This window comes from Elephas maximus, chromosome 13 (assembly GCF_024166365.1).
Source record: "Elephas maximus indicus isolate mEleMax1 chromosome 13, mEleMax1 primary haplotype, whole genome shotgun sequence".
NCBI lineage: Eukaryota > Metazoa > Chordata > Mammalia > Proboscidea > Elephantidae > Elephas > Elephas maximus.
The window spans coordinates 76,412,228-76,429,444 of NC_064831.1; the positions used below are offsets into that span (position 1 = coordinate 76,412,228).

Genomic DNA, 17,217 nt, shown 5'->3' on the forward strand with positions numbered 1-17,217 from the left:
GATTAATAGCTAACATACTGGAGAACACAGGTCTAGCATATAGAAAATCTGCTATAATAAATATTAGCTGCTATATTCATCATCATCATCAGACCCTCAGTTTCAGAATCATTTTTATAGCCAGAAGAGAAGTAAAATAAAAGTTTGCACATCATCAACTCCTGCATCAACGTACATGGGACAAGTTAGTGTGAGCCATCCTTACCTGAGTGACACCGATAGACTGACTGCACTGAGAGGATGACAAGCTGCCTAAGACTTTAAAGTTCTTCAGGAGCAGCAAAAACCCGGCAACTGCAGATTTTCGGGCATCGAGCTGGCTAGCTCAGGAACAGACAGAGAGGAAATAAACAAACACTGCTGATTTCACAGGACTAGGTTCCTGGGTGAGAAAATCCAGTTAGTTCTATACAAAGAAGGGATATGTATAAGCAATGAAGCAGAGAGCAAACCTAACTAAATCTACATACTCAAAATAAGGCATCAGCTTTCAAAGCAGTTAGCAGTACAGGAGTTCAGCTGATTTTTTCATCATCTACTTAACCTCATGACACTATCTGTACTTTCTTCTATCCTGTTGATAAGTCTATATGGGGAATAAGAGTGTTGAGAGACTGTACGATGGGCTAGAAACACAAATATCAGTACTGAATAGCAAAGAAGATTGCTGATTTTCACTGTCTGAAAGACAGCTTCCCTCCTGTGTTCCATTTCTTCATAGAAGAATGCAGTGCTTGGTGCTTTGTAGACCCTCCATCCAGAAAAATGACATACCCGACTTCTCACTGAGGCTCAATGATAAATTCGAGTTACAGATAATACAACATTTAGAAACATGTATATATTGTCTTTGGCCTATAGTCATGAAGTGAGGAGTAACAAAAAATCGACAATTCTAGAACAGTGATACTAGCACATGGCTACTTATGCGTTGTTCCTTAGGATTCTCATGTGTGTATTACAATATGCCCAAAACCAAAAAACCAAACCTGTTGCCACGAAGGCAATTGCCACTCATAGCAACCCTACAGGATGGAGTAGAACTGCCCCATGGGGTTTCCAAGGAGCACCCTAGTGCTGCAGTGGTTAAGAACTTGGCTGCTAACCAAAAGGTTGGTGGTTTGAATCCACCAGCTGCTCCTTGGAAATCCCATGGGGCAGTTCTACTCTGTCCTATAGAGTTGCTATGAGTCATAATTGACTCAACAGCAATGGTAATGATATGCCCAATGTGATATTAATTGGGCATCTTATCCTCAAAACCACCAAGTTTTAGTATTTTTAGGAGATGGTATTATCATCACTCGTTTATATTATATACTAAGAAATAAAGCGAGAGGTCAGGAAGCATTGGCTGAGCCCCAAACGGAACTCAGGTCCCTTAACAATTTATTCAGACTACTAGCCACTAGACCACAATTCCGATGTTCGTTCGCTAAACTGAGTTTCTTGAATATATTCTTCTTAACTAAGGTGTTTTCCCCTGCTGAACTGGGTTTCCAGCTCGAGTTTCAGAGTATGTGGCACTGGAACCTTATTTTGATGGTTAAGTAGGAGTAGTACAGCAGAGTACTTCAGATCAAAAGCTCTGATGTTAGATAGACCTGTGTTCAAATCCTGGCTCCATCACTGTGTGACCTCTGCAAAGTCACTTATCTTCTCTAAGCCCAGATTTTCTTATCTGTAAATAGTAAATATAATAGTTCTCACCTCACAGGGTTGCTCTGAGGATTAAATGAGATAAAGCACATAAGGCACTTAACACAAAAAGTGTTCTGTTAAGTAAATTCGCATGACTTCCGAGAACAGGTTGCACTGGGAGATAGATGGCTGAGTTAACTTTCATTCCCAGCATTAGAAGGCATCAATTTCTATGACCTCAAGGGATGCTACATACCTGGCAAACATAGCTTTCCGAAGGACAAGTATCAGGGAGTCTCTCATTGACATGCTGACTTTGAGAAGGGGCTGAAAGAAGATATATCAGTGGGTAAAAACACAACAAGCCTGTTTATTAGCCTTAGCTTATTTCTACTCAATAATGTTACCACTTGGCTTATGTAAGGAACTTTGGAACATGTTTCAATATTTACTGCCCTTCATAGTAAGGACAATAGTATACTTTGAGATACTAGACTGAAACTAGTTGTGAATGCCTTTGTAAACTTATTATCCTCAATTAATAATTTTCTAAGAGGCTTTCAATTACTGATTTGAAAATGAGTCAAAGGAGGGAGAATAGTGACAGAAAGAGGAATGAACTAGGAAAACAGAGTCTATCTAGTGCAGTGCTCCTGCCCTCTTGCCACCAAGTTTTATGTTTCAGAATCAAGGGGAATAGGATTTCTTAGACATGTATTTATAATGAAACGCATCAGGCTTTCATTAGACAGTTAAACCTCAGTTCTGGCAAGCTACTTATGAGTCAATGGACTTACCTGCACTGCCTTAAGCAGTCCTTGTACAGTTTGAAAAGGCAGAAAGGACAGATAGTCAAAGGTTTCTGTGATTTTAGAAGAACAACTCTGAAGAACTAAGGGTGCATACACGATGATACTTGAAAGCAGCTCTGAAAAAAAAAGAACCTCTAATCAGTTGTCTCAGATAACCAAAGATATTTCAAATAAAAGGAAAAAAACATGAAGAAATGGTAAAAAGTCTTTCATTTCTTTTCTCATAATAAAACATGTATCCAAAAACCAAATCCACTGCCGTTGAGTTGACTCCGACTCATAGCGACTCTATAGGACAGTGTAGAATTGCCCCATAGGGTTTCCAAGGAGTCACTGGTGGATTCAAACCACCAACCTTTTAGTTAGCAGGCACTAAATGCTTAACCACTGCACCGCCAGGGCTCCAAGTCAAGTATATGGCAATATAAATTTCTACTGATCCTATATACTTTTTCTATGGTCAATGTAACCAGGATTCTTGAGCTTTTTTAAATATAAGAGTATAAAAATTAAACTGTCTGAAGAAAGGAAGTAACTCATTACACTGCCTAGATAAATAGCACACAGTGTATTCCCATTTCCAAGCTAAAATGAAATCAATAAATATCTATAAATTTTTATCATGTATAAGCATAATATGGCCCTATCAGGACTATATAAAAGCACAATACATCTTCCTTCAAGAATTTCAACAATCTGCTTAAAGTCAAGAAAAAATATTTTAAAGAAATTGTGGTTGCTAGATGCCAAGTCAATTCCGACTCATAGTGACCCTATGCACAACAGAATGAGATACTGCTCTTGGTCCTGCACCATCCTCACAATCGTTGTTATGTTTGAGCCCACTGTTGCAGCCACTGTGTCAGTTCGTCTCAATGAGGGTCTTCCCCTTTCTCACTAACCCTCTACTTTACCAAGCAAGATGTCCTTCTCTAAGGACTGGTCCCTTCTGATAACATGTTCAAAGTACATGGGACAAAGTCTTGCCATCCTCGCTCCTAGCACTCTGGCTATACTTCTTCCAAGATAAATTTCTTCATTCTTCTGGCAGTCCATGGTATATTCAATATTCTTTGCCAACACTATAATTCAAAGGTATCAGTTCTTCAGTCTTCCTTATTCATTGTCCAGCTTTCACATGCATATGAGGCAACTGAAAATATCATGGCTTAGATCAGGTGCACCTTAGTCCTCAAAGTGACATCTTTGCTTTTTTTTTTTTTTTAAATAATTTTTACTGAGCTTTAAGTGAACGTTTACAAATCAAGTCAGTCTGTCACATATAAGCTTATATACACCTTACTCCATACTCCCACTTACTCTCCCCCAATGAGTCAGCCCTTCCAGTCTCTCCTTTCGTGACAATTTTGCCAGTTTACATCTTTGCTTTTTAACACTTTAAAGAGGTCTTTTGCAGCAGATTTGCTCAACGCAATGTATCATTTGATTTCTTGACTGCTGCTTCCATGGACGTTGATTGTAGATCCAAGTAAAATGAAATCCTTGACAGCGTCAATCTTTTCTTCGTTTATTGTGATGTTGCTTATCAGTCCAGTTGTGAGGATTTTGTTTTCTTTATTTGAGGTGTAATCCATACTGAAGTCTGCAGTCTTTTATTTTAAAGAAACGAAGAGGTAAATAACAGAACCAAACCCATACCAAACTCGTTGCCACCAAGTCGATTCTGACTTACAGCAACCCTAAAGGACAGAGTAGAACTGCCCAAGAGGGTTTCCAAGGAGTGCCTGGTGGATTTGAACTGCTGACCTTTTGGTTCGCAGCCGTAGCTCTTAACCACTACACCACCAGGGTTTCCAAATGACAGATACCAAATATCTAATAATTCCGAATATAGTTTATTGCCTAGCAAATGGTAAAGGGAGAATTTAAACAGAAGTTCAAAGGAAGAGGAGGTCATTATGAGCTGGTGCATTTCATGAAAAAAAAAGAAGAAACTTGAGCTAGGTTCTGAAAGGTGGGTAACATTTAGATGTACAAAGAACCATAAAGGTCTTCTATATGTCAAGGGAAAGTATGAGTAAAAGTTCAGGAAAGGTAAATGTAAGATATCTTTACAGGTTGGTGGGGAAATCAGTGGGGCAGGGGTGAAAGATTCAGAACAGTAAATAACTGAAGTTAATGTTGGAAAGGTAGGTTAGGATCAAACTGTCAAGAACCTTTAGTGCCAGGGTAGAGAGCTGATAATTTAACGAAGGAATTGATGATTTTGAGTGATAGAGTGGTATTTTAGAAATACAGGACTGGTGGCAATATGCAGCTTAAACTGCTGTATGTACAGTCTCAGAGTAAATACAGACACACAGGTCATAGGAACAGAATACGGTCCTAAAATAAACCCACATGCTCTTGTTGTGAGGTGCTGTGGAGTCAGTTCCAACTCACAGCAACCCCATGTACAACAGAACAAAACACTGCCTGGTCCTACGCCATAATCGTTGTTACGCTTGAGCCCATTGTTGCAGCCACTGTGTCAATACATCTTGTTGAAGGTCTTCCTCTTTTAATTAATTTCAACAAACATGTCAAGGCAACTCAATGAAGAAAGGATAATATTTTCAACGAACTGTGCTGAAATTCGATTCGATGGCACTGCGTGGGTTGTGCTGAAATAATTGGAGAGCCATATGCAAAAAAAAAAAAAATCCTGACTCTTACTTCACACCATACACAAATTTAATAAAAACATATCATAGATCTAAATAGAAGGGCTAAAACTATAAAGCTTCTGGGAGAATATTTTAATGACCTTGAGTTTGGCAAAGACTTCTTTTATATGACACAAAAAGCAAAAATAAGAACTATAAAAAGAAATTGATAAATTGGATTTCATCAAGTTAAAAATGTTTGCTCTTAAAAAGACACTGTTACAAAAATTAAAAGCTAAACCACAGACTGTGAGAAAACATTTGCAAGATGTATATCTAACAAAGGACCTGTATTCAGAACATACAAAAAACTCTCATGACTCAATAATAATAAGGCAAACAACTGAACTTTTAAAAAGGGCAAAAGATTTGAACAGACACCTCACCAAAGAAGATATGCAGACAGCACATAAGCACATAAAAAAATGTTTAACATCATTAGGTGTTAAAAAAACAACCAAACTCATTGTTTTCGAGTCAATGTCGACTCATTAGAGGAATGTAAATTAAAACCACAATGAGATATACTACAAATCTACTAGAAAGCCTAAAATTGAAAAGACTGACCATATCAAGTGCTGGTGACAGAGAGGAGCAATTGGAAACACTGCTGGTGGGAACATGAAATGGTACAAACACTTCAGAAAAAGTTTATCAATTTCTTAAAATGTTGATGATAAACCTACCATATGATCCACCCAATCCACTAGTAGGTATTTTCCCAAGAGAAATGAAAGCATATGTCTACACAAAGACTTATACATCAACGTTCATAGCAGCTTTATTTATAACAGCTAAAACTGGAAACAACCTAAAAATCTATCAACCAGTGAGTGGAAAAACAAACTGTGGTTATATCCATATCATGGGATACTACTAACAATAAAAAAGAAGCAACTATTAATATATGCAACAACCACGGATAAATCTCAAAAGAATTATTCTGAGAGAAATAAGCAGATAAAAAAGAAGAGTGAATTTTCTTTATAATTCAAACATTTAATTTATAGTGACAGAAAGCAGACTACCCTGGAGATGGGAGGTACAGAGTGAAAGAGGGATAGAGAAGCAGACAACAGAAGCACCAGGAAATGTTTGTGAGTGATGGATATGTTCATTATCTTGACTATGATGATGGTTTCACAGATATATACACTTCTCATCAAACTGTTATACATTAAATATACACAGATTATTGGACTTCGATTATACCTCAATAAAGCTGTAAAGAAAGAAAAAAAGTAAATTGTCAAGGACTGAACTTTGTAGAATCCTGACATTTAAGGGTAGAAGAAAAGGAAGCACTAAATGAGAAAGAAGAAAACTGGTCATAAAAAAAAAAAAAAAGGTCATAGGTGGGATAAAAAGCAAAATTAACCAGTGAACCTATCTAAGAAAGTTTTATGGGAAGTGTGAACAGTGCTGAATTATGCTGACAAAGAAAAGGCCAGTAGATTTAGATATTAGGAGATATGTGTTAAAACAGCAAATTCAGAAGTCACCAAAAAGAAAAGCACGGAAATCAGATGGTCCTGGGTTAAGAGAATGAGAGGCCAATGAGAGGTAACAGAAGGAAACCACACACCTGAAAAGTACTAAAAGAGGGAGAGAGAGTTGATATAAAATGGAACTTTCACTCATTAGTTATACGCGCCTTTCCTTCCTGACAACCACTGCCTTCCTAAAACCACAGACATGAGTGGACTTACGTTTTACTGGCATTATAATCAAAGACACTGCACTAAATTCTGAATGTTTTTCCAGGACCAAGTCATTATGCCATTTAAATGAAAAGACTCCTGAGAACTTTATCCACCTTTTCAAAGTTCGTACCTAAGAAATGACTGATGGGAGAGGATGCCTTGGTAACAACCCTGTTGAGGACTTGCTCCAGAATTTCTTGTCTGACCATCTCATGGATCTAAAAAGAACAGAAGAACCAATAAAATGACCAACGGAATACTTCTTGGTGACCTTCGGCTTACAGTACCACTGATGCTGAAGGGAGTTTGGCTGTGAGTAAGCCTTGACTGGTTACTTCAAAGACAAACCAGGGTACAATGTGAATCATCTGCAAAGACGGAATCACTCAAATCTAGCCTCATTCTGTGCTCAGATGACTCGTTAGCAGGGCAAACTACCAAGTTTATTAGCCTAAAAGAACAGATCACGTGAAAATAATGCTACATTTAAGGCCCAGCTTCAAATACGAATAATTCTACTCAGGCATCCACTACCTGCTAACATCCGTATTTCTGACAAATAACCTTTACCTTAGAATTTAAAAGCCCATGGAAATTTTGGGAAACCTAGAAAATCTTCACTATCCTCTGTCTGTTTCTAGAATCACAGCAGGTGCCTAGCCAGTTCGGAATTTTCATGTAAATATTAGTCAAAATTCTTACTTGAACTTGATTATTTTGAGTACAGACTAACTTCTTTCAGGCCTTAGGCTGATGGTTAGATTAGTAAAAGTAAATTATATGCTCTACAGGTGCCCTGACAAAGCCAACATCTGTGTGAAATCAAATTGAACCTCTCAAATTTTGAAGAATATGAATTTAAAAAACAAAAACTACTGAAGTCTCTTATTCTGGGAATGTTTTTTATTCAGGCTGCTCTTAAAAAGGATCATTTATATCATCTAATCCACTTAAAACTCTCAAGGACTACTCTGTGGCGTTCACCTCACAGTTCTGGGTCAGAACACCAGATTTACATTTAGATTAGCCTCCAAATACATTTTCAGCAGATGCTTTTGATGTGTAGCCATAAACAATTGAATGTCAAAGAGACAACTTAAAGGAATCACTAGCAAAGCTGTTTTAGCCTCAGCTATGATCTAACTTGGGTTTTTTATTATTATTTGAAAGGAAATGAATTTTTGAAAGCTATTACAAAAATTAAGATTGGAATGATAGTCTTAATTTGGTAAACCAAAACCAAACCCAGTGTTGTCAAGCCAATTCCAATTCATAGTGACCCTATAGGACAGAGTAGAACTGCCCCATAGGGTTTCCAAGGCTGTAAATCTTTAACAAAGCAGACTGTCACATCTTTCTTCCAAGAAGTGGCTGGTATGTTTGAACCGCTGACTTGTGCTTAACAGCCAAATGCTTTAACCACTGCACCACCAGGGCTCTTTATAATTTGGTAAGGATGTCAAAAAAATGTCAACTGCCCATTTTGGGTTCTTCAAAAACAATCAACAAACATGATTCTTTGAGCTATGATATTCTCCAGTGACCAAAAGGATTATTTTTTGAGTAAGGGAGTAGCATTAAAAAAAAAAACTCCAGAAATAATTTACTGCTGAAGAAAAAAACCATAGAAAAACTATCGTATGTTCAAACTTTTAAGAAGTGACCAGAAATGATAGAACTTAGTGAAATAAATGAAAAACTATAAAGAAAGGATGAGAAAATAAGTACTACATCAAACTGTATCAGTAATGTCTCAATACCATCCCAAATCCCTGCCCCCTGCAACTGCTAAATAGTTAGATTTCCTTGTCCCCAAACTCCCAGGCAAATGCCATACTGTACTCACAGTATGATTAAGCATAATCAGGCAATGGTTGCCGAACTAGAATCTCACCTTAAAAGTTTCCAATAGGATACTAGCTCCCAGCTTACATGCTTGATGAACTGGCATTCTAGAAAGACTCGAGCTGATTTCAACAGCTTTTCCTTCAAGAATCTTCTTTGGCCCATATGAATCCATTAAAATGAAACCAAGTTCCACTAGGCCCTGAGTAACATGATCCCAACTATGAACACTGCAAGAAAGCAAAGCTTAGTTAAAAAAAAAAAAAACCTTAGGAAGATACCTTACCTTGATACTCACTGCCACGTTACATATTTTCTGAACTTGATCTGGAAAACCAAGATACTCCTCTGCAGTGCAATGAATTGCTTAACATGGCCCTTACAGCCATTGCCTTTGTGACTCACACACAATGATTGAGTGGGACTATGCAAATAAGGCATATGGAACCTGTGATGGTTGGAGTTATGTGTCAACTTGGTTAGGCCATGAGTCCCAGTATTGAATGGCTGGCCTCCATTCTATGATCTAATTATCCTCCATTTTGTGTGTTATAAATTCTAACCCTATATGTTAGTGAGGCAGGATTAGTATGGAGTGTATCTTGAGTCACAACCTTGCAGGAGGATGTGACTCAAGTCCCACCCTTACTCAAGTTACGCCCTTTCCTGGGGTGTGGCTTGCATTCAAGATATATATGTGGGTGCTTTTTTGGCAGGGCTCTCTCTGCACCTGGATCCTGCATCGCTGTCTGACTTCCGGTTCTTGGGACTTCAGCTAGCGGCCTGTGATTGGACCTACTGATTCTGGAATTCGCCAGCGTCTGCAACCACATGGGCCAGCAGTCTGTCATCTGGCCTGCTGATTTCGGTTCATCCAATCCCACGGCCACGTGAGTCAGGAGAAGCCTAACCCTGACCCAAGAATTTGGGACTTGGCAGCCTTCAGAACTGTGTGAGCCATTTTCTTGACACGGTCCGTGAGTTCTGTGAGATGTTGCAGTGAATTACAGAACCCAAAGAAGGGAGGTAAAGTGCTAAGAAGAGGGTGAGTAGTAGAGCAGTTTGGAAAAGCTGAATATTTGGGACATCTTTAACCTCTGCCTCATAGGAACCAGCTTTGTGTTGACCCTTATAAAAAAAAATTATTCATTTACCCTCACCCCTTTTCTTTTCTTACATCCTTATCTAACAGAATTCCGAGTTTCTAGATACATAGTAATGGGTGTGATGGGCAAGTAGGCTCCACTGGCAGAAAAATCCAGAACTTAGAGAATGTTAAAAATATATACAGAAGAAACGAAATGTTGCAACTTAATGACCATTTGAGACTTCCATTCAAGATTTCATGACTATAATTGCTTCTTCTATTCCTCCATGATACTAACAACACTTAAATTATGTGGTTTGCCTCCCTTCCTAGGCTGAGATTCTCAAGGAGTCCGCAGTCAGATTTTTACTCATATAACCTCACACAAGGTGAGCATGTAGAAGACACCAGTACATATTTATGGCATGTATGGATGAATGATCTGGTTTCAACAGCCTGGGCTGAAACTGCCAATAACCTTCTGTTAAGTAGTGAAAGCCTGGAGAATTTTATGTCACTTAATATTACCCACTATAGTGGCATACACAGGAATTGAATCGACTACATCTGTGGAAAGAGACAATGGAGAAGCTCAATGCCATCAGTCAGAACAAGGCCAGTGGCTGACTGCAAAACAGACCATCAGTTGTTCAAATGGAAGTTCAAGTTGAAGCTGAAGAAAATTAAAACAAATCCATGAGAGCCAAAGGATGTACCTTGAGTATTTCCCACCTGAATTTAGAAACCATCTCAAGAACAGATTTGACACATTGAATACTAATGACTGAAAACCAGAAAAGTTGTGGGATAATATCAAGGACATCATACATAAAGGAAGCAAAAGGTCATTAAAAAAACAGGAAAGAAAGAGCAAAATGGATGTCAGAAGAGACTCTGAAACTTGCTCTTGAAAGTAGAGTAGCTAAAGTGAATGGAAGAAATTATGAAATAAAAGAGCTGACCACAAGATTTTAAAGGGTGACTTGAGAAGACAAAGCATTATAATCAAATGTGCAAAGACCTGGAGTTAGAAAGCCAAAAGGGGAGAACATGCTCAACATATCTCAAGCTAGAAGAACTGAAGAAAAAATTCAAGCCTCGCGTTGTAATACTGAAGGATTCTACGGGCAAAATATTGAATGACGTACGAAGTATCAAAAGAAGATGGAAGGAATACAAAGAGTCACCGTACCAAGAAGAACTGGTCGATGTTCAACCATTTCAGGAGGTAGCATATGATTAAGAACCACTGGTACTGAAAAAAGGAAGTCCAAACTGCACTGAAGGCATTGGTGAAAAACAAGGCTCCAGGAAACGACAGACTACCAACTGAAATGTTTCAACAAACAGATGCAGCACTGGAAGTGTTCACTAGTCTATGCCAAGAAACTTGAAAGACAACTACCTGGCCAAATGACTAGAAGAGAGCCATATTTGTGTCCGTTCCAAAGAAAGGCAATCCAACAGAATGTGGAAATTATTGAACAATATCATTAACATGACACATAAGTAAAATTTTGCTGAAGATCATTAAAAAATGTTTGTAGCTGTACATTGACAGGGAACTGCCAGAAATTGAAGGAGTCACAATGAGTGGAATTCAGAATGAGATGATTCAGATGTAGAATGAGGGATATCATTGCTGACATCAGATGGATCTTGGCTGAAAGCTGAGAATACCAGAAAGATGTTTACCTGTGTTTTATTGACTATGCAAAGGCATTCGGCTGTGTGGATTATAAAAATTTTGAATAACATTATGAAGAATGAGAATTCCAGAACACTTAATTGTGCTCAAGTGGAATCTGTACATAGACCAAGAGGCAGTCATTCAAACACAACAAAGTGATACTGTGTGGTTTAAAATCAGAAAAGGTGTGAGTCAGGGTTGTATCCTTTCACAACACTTATTCAATCTGTATGCTGAGCAGATAATCTGAGAAGCTAGACTATATGAAGAAGAACATGACATCAGGATTGGAGGAAGACTCATTAACAACCTGCATTATGTAAATGACACGACCTTGCTTGCTGAAAGCGAAGAGGGGATGAAGATCAAACACTACAGCCTTCAATATGGGTTACACCGCAACATAAAGAAAACAAAAATCCTCACAATTGGACCAATAAGCAACATCACGATAAACAAAGAAAAGGCTGAAGTTGTCAAGGATTTCATCTTACTTGGATCCACAGTCAAAACCCATGGAAGCAGCAGTCAAGAAATCAAAAGATGTATTGCACTGGGCAAATCTGCTGCAAAAGACCTCTTTAAAGTGTTAAAAAGCAAAGATATTACTTTGAGGACTAAGGTGCGCCTAACCCAAGCCCGCGGTGTTTTCAAATGCCTCACATGCATGCGAAAGCTAGACAATGAATAAAGAAGACTGAAGAAGAACTGACACCTTTGAACTGTGGTGCTGGCAAAGAATATTGAATGCATTATGGACTACCAGAAGAACAAATCTGTCTTGGAAGAAGTACAGCCAGAATGTTCCTTAGAAGGAAGAATGGCAAACTTTGTCTCATAGACTTTCGACATGTTATCAGGAGGGATCAGTCCCTGGAGAAAGACAATGCGCTTGGTAAAGTAGAGGGTCAGCGAAAAAGAGCAAAACTCTCAAGGAGACAGACTGACACAGTACCTGCAACAGTGGACTCAACCATTGTAAGGACAGTGCAGGACCGGGCAAGGTTTCATTCTGTGGTATGTAGGGTAGCTATGAGTTGGAACTGACTCGACAGCACCTAACAACAACAATGAATAACCTCAGAGGGATAAGAGAAGATATATAGCATGAAACAAAAACACATTTTTTTTGTTGTTGTTATAAAAGAACAATTGGAAATTTTAGAAATGAAAAACCTGATTGCTGAAATGAAAAACAGTGGATCAGTGTTAAGAACAAAATGAACACAGCTGGAGAGTAAATGAAAAATTTGAAAGAGTTAAGGGATTTGCATAGAACTTTTCACAAAAAGGCAAAAATATAAAAAGCTTCAAAGAAAAATTAAGACACGGCATACAGATCAAAAAACACAACATCTAATAAGGAAGAACAGAAAGAAAAAAGGGAGGGATTATTCAAAGAAATCAACGGAAGAAAGACATTTCAGAACTTAGGAAAGACATGAATTCTTGCAGTGAAAGGGCCTACCAAGTGCCAGACTGGATGAATGCAAGAAGAATTTACATAACTATAAAAAAAAAATTTTTATGAACTGTGTTAAATTTCAGAACACCAAGGATAAAATGAAAATCTTAGAAAGCTTCCAGGATAAAGTAACAGATCATCTACAACAATGCAAAGAATCAGAGAACCATCAAATTCTTATCAACAATTCTAGATGCAAAAGACAGTGGGGGAAAAAATGACAAGAAAAAACGATTATGAACTTAAAATTTCATAATCCAGTCAAACTATTATTCAGGTAGAAGGGCAAACTAAAGACATTTGTGGATATCAAAGACTCAGAAAGTTTACTAGCCACAAACCACATCAGAAAGAACTACTGAAAAAAATATAACATTATTAATTTGTGGCGTATTTCCAAGAGAAAAACATGGGGTTCAAAAGATAGAGGTGAGCAAAGAAATCAGCATAACTTATTATGAAGTCTAAATAAGTGTTGTCTATTAATAACATTCTTATCACAGAAGGAGGCAAGAAAGAAGAAAACTAAAGTGTGTGCCAAGGTTCTCATTTTGGAGGGCATATGTCTTTTTTTTTTTTATGTCTATGCATAACATGAAAAAGCTCATATATGAAGTTACTGTAGCTTGGAAGCTGCACTGGTTCATGGGTGGTATTTTTCTGAGTACATTAATGCTTTGTCCTACCAAGCACCTGTAGGTAAACAGAAAGTACATCAGTATAGCTGAATGCAGCACACCATGGAAAAATACAGTATTGTTCATGATGCCCATGAGCCCATGGTCTGCCTTTTTGCTTAGGCTTAGGCCACAAGCACTACTGTTGAAGTGCTTATTTAGTGTGGTTCTTGCCAATATTTGTGCATTTTGTCCTCGTCTCCCTAATTCAGCAGCCTCAACAGTCCCTTATTCCCTTTAAGAACTCTTAGGAAAAAAGATTAACCAGATACAGAGAAGATAAGGGGCTTTCAAAGCCAATCAAAGGGTAAGAAACCCAGAAATAATCAGTTCTAGTTTCAAATTTGCCATATGTGCTAAACTCATGTAAATTCAAATCTTACCAGAATGCCCAGATCTGAAATGAGGCCCATCTTAATTTATGACTTAAATTACAATACATTAAAATATATTTAGTCCACAGACAAAACATGACAGAGTAAAGATTGTTACAACAGCTAATGTGTATCCTGTAATTATAATTATACAGGATGGTTATCAGTTTTTTCCAAGTGGTTATAACTGGATTTGTCTAAAATATAACCATTAGGAGTATTTGACTATAACTGCTGACTAAATAGTTCAATTCCAACATCAGCCTCAAACTCCAGTAGTTAAAGTATACAAAACCCTTAATGTCTTTTACTCACCTAAACAATGCCAATTACTTGGGCCAATAAAGAGTTGTCATATCATGGGAGGAGCAAAGGTACCTACTTCGGTTTTGTATTCTTGTCATGGAGGTGGCTGAGAAATCAGGCCCTAAGATTCAAGGATCTTTCCACACAAGAAAAGCTTGCTTGTAAAGTTTTAAGGGATTAAACCTTGATAAGTGAAGCCAAAATCTGTAGTCATCAATTTTCTCAGATGGGCCATGTCTTAGTTACTCAGTGCTTCTATAACAGAAATACCACAAGTAGAAGGCTTTAACAAACAGAAATTTACTTTCTCACAGTCAGGAGGCTAGAAGTCCAAAGTCAGAGTGCTGGCTCTAGAGGAAGGATTTTTTACTCTGTTGGCTCTGGAGGAAGGTCCTTGTCTCTTCTGAGCTTCTGCTCCTGGGCAATCTTCACGTGACTTGGCATCTCTCTTCCCTCATCTCAGCTTGCTTGTTTGTCCTAATCTCTTTCATATCTCAAAAGAGACTGACTCAAGATACTATACTAATCCCGCCTCGTTAACATAACAAAGACAACCCATTCACAAATGGGATTATAACCGCAGGCACAGAGGTTAGGATTTACAACACATTTGTGGGGGACATAATTCAATCCAGAACAGGCCGTAAATCTGGTACCCCACTGCATTTTCTAACAGTAAATACCTTACAAATCTACAGGGGTATGGTTCACCAACTCACCTATTCTTTACCACTTCCAGGATCATGGCTGAAACACAAGATTTATGAGAGACTAGATTCTGAAGAAATTTTGAGCCTTGGAGCAGGTGAAGATCCTTAAAGCTCTTCACAACTGAAGTCTTTAAGAGGTCAAACACCTACGATAATTAGAGAAATAGTAGAATGAAGCAAAAATGATAGCTCATGCTATTGTATTTTAATCCTATAACTGTTCCCACTTACTGCCACTCACTCATATTCCTATGACAACTGTTTCACTAAATAAGTATGTTTCTAAAATTATGACTTTCAATGGGAACTTAAAAGTTGTGCTGAAGACAAGCCTTCTTTAAAAGAGAAAACAACCCACAACCAGGAAACACATGAGAAAAAAGGGCAAAGATTTTTATATTTTCATCCTTGCCACTAACTTATTCTCATTAATTAATTTCAACTTGCTCAGGGGACGTATTTTTTAGACAGCTAAATATAGTAACACTGTTGCAGTTTTATCCAGCTAAACTTTGTTATCTGCTGGTGAAGAGACAGCTGAACTTCCCGTTCTTGCTACTTTGGCTGCGTGACGTGCTTTAAGCACTTATCGCCACCACATAGCCGGCTTACAGGGAGTAGGAAATGGAGGCATAAACCAAGTACCTGAAGAAGTCTTCCAGCAGCCCCCAGGGAAGAGTGTGCGGCTATATGTTTACAGAAGAACTTGCTGCTGACAGGACGGGGTAGAGTTGTTTAGGAAAGGATAATAACAGAAAGAGGTTCTTGAACTCCTTTTTACCAACTACAGAAGGAACCAAAAAGTCCTTAATAAATACCTGTTCCTCAAATCTTCGTATTCTTGTTACAGAGAGCAGGAGGGCAATGGTGAAGGGACATAAGTTCTTATTGGGATCTTGCTGCCCTGTCTAGAGTAGATAAAACAGAAAAGAGTCATTACTTACATCTTAAAAGTATAATATAGCCTACTGAAAAATAGGTCCTGGAGAATGGATAAGAGACCTAAATGTAAGAGCTAAAATTATAAAACTTTCAGAAGAAAATACAGTAGAAAACCTTCAAGACCATGGGTTAGGCAAAGATTTCTTAGATATAACATCAAAAGCATAATATATAAAAGGAAAAAAAATCGATAAATTGAACCTCATCAAAATTGAAAACTTGTGCTTCAAAAGATACTATTAAAAAAATTAACAATCCACAGACTGGGAAAAAATATTTATTTGCTAATTACATACCTAATAAATGACGTGCCAGAATATACAAAAAAATTCTGACAAGTCAATTCAATAAGACAAACAACACAATCAAAAAATGGGCAAAAGATTTGAATAGATCATTTCATCAAAGAAGAGAGTCAAATAATAATAAGCACATAAAAAGATATTCAATTACCATTAGTCGTTAGAGGAATGCAAATTAAAACCTCAATGAGGTACTATTTCACACTCAATAGAATGGATATAAGGAGCCCTGGTGGCACAGGGGTTAGGTGCTCAGCTGCTGACCGAAAGGTTGGTGGTTTGAACCCACCAGCTGCTTCACAGGAGAACGACGTGGTAGTCTGCTTCCATAAAGATTATACCCTTGGAAACACTACAGGGCGGTTCTACTTTGTTCTACAGGGTCACCATGAGTCAGAATCGACTCAGTGGCAATGGGCTTGGGTTAGAATGGTTTATAATAAAAAAGACAGACGATAGCAAATGCGAACAAGGATGTGGAGAAACAGGAACTCTCATCCATTGCTGGTGGAAGTGTAAAATGACATAGCCACTTTGGAAAAGTTTGGCAGTTTCTTCAAAACTTAAACAGAAATTTACACATGGCCCAGCAATTCCACTGTAGGTATCTAACCAAGAGAAATGAGAAACATATGTCCATACAAAGACCTGCATGGTAATAGCCAAAAAGTAGAAACAACTATCCATTAACTGATGAATACTCAAATAAAATTGATGGATCCATACAATAGCTACTACTGAACAATAAAAAAGAATGAAATACTACATGCTACAACATAGCTGAATTTCTCAAAAACATTATGCTAAGTGAGAGAAGCCATATACAAAAGACCATATATCATACAATTTCACTTATATAAAATGTCTAGAAAAGGTAAATCTATGCACAGAAAACAGATGAGTGATTGTTTGGGCGTGGGGTGGGAATAGAGTTTAACAGTAAAAGGGCAAGAAGGATGCTACAGGGCGAAGAAGATGTTGTAAAACTTGATCGTGG

The 17,217-nt window shown here is 37.8% G+C and overlaps 1 protein-coding gene across 4 annotated transcripts in view; it reads right to left on the reverse strand.

Annotated features, from left to right (window-relative positions):
• The window catches only part of FANCI (FA complementation group I), a 95,931-nt gene that overhangs the window by 30,618 nt on the left and 48,096 nt on the right, over nucleotides 1-17,217 (reverse strand). For all 4 annotated transcript variants that reach the window (XM_049905459.1, XM_049905458.1, XM_049905461.1 and 1 more), the window contains exons 11-17: nucleotides 15,795-15,884; nucleotides 14,986-15,122; nucleotides 8,717-8,897; nucleotides 6,953-7,040; nucleotides 2,439-2,569; nucleotides 1,898-1,968; nucleotides 206-320 (exon numbers count right to left, since the gene is read on the reverse strand). In XM_049905459.1, coding sequence (XP_049761416.1) covers nucleotides 206-320; nucleotides 1,898-1,968; nucleotides 2,439-2,569; nucleotides 6,953-7,040; nucleotides 8,717-8,897; nucleotides 14,986-15,122; nucleotides 15,795-15,884 — 813 coding nt within the window. The remainder of the gene's footprint in view (nucleotides 1-205; nucleotides 321-1,897; nucleotides 1,969-2,438; nucleotides 2,570-6,952; nucleotides 7,041-8,716; nucleotides 8,898-14,985; nucleotides 15,123-15,794; nucleotides 15,885-17,217) is intronic.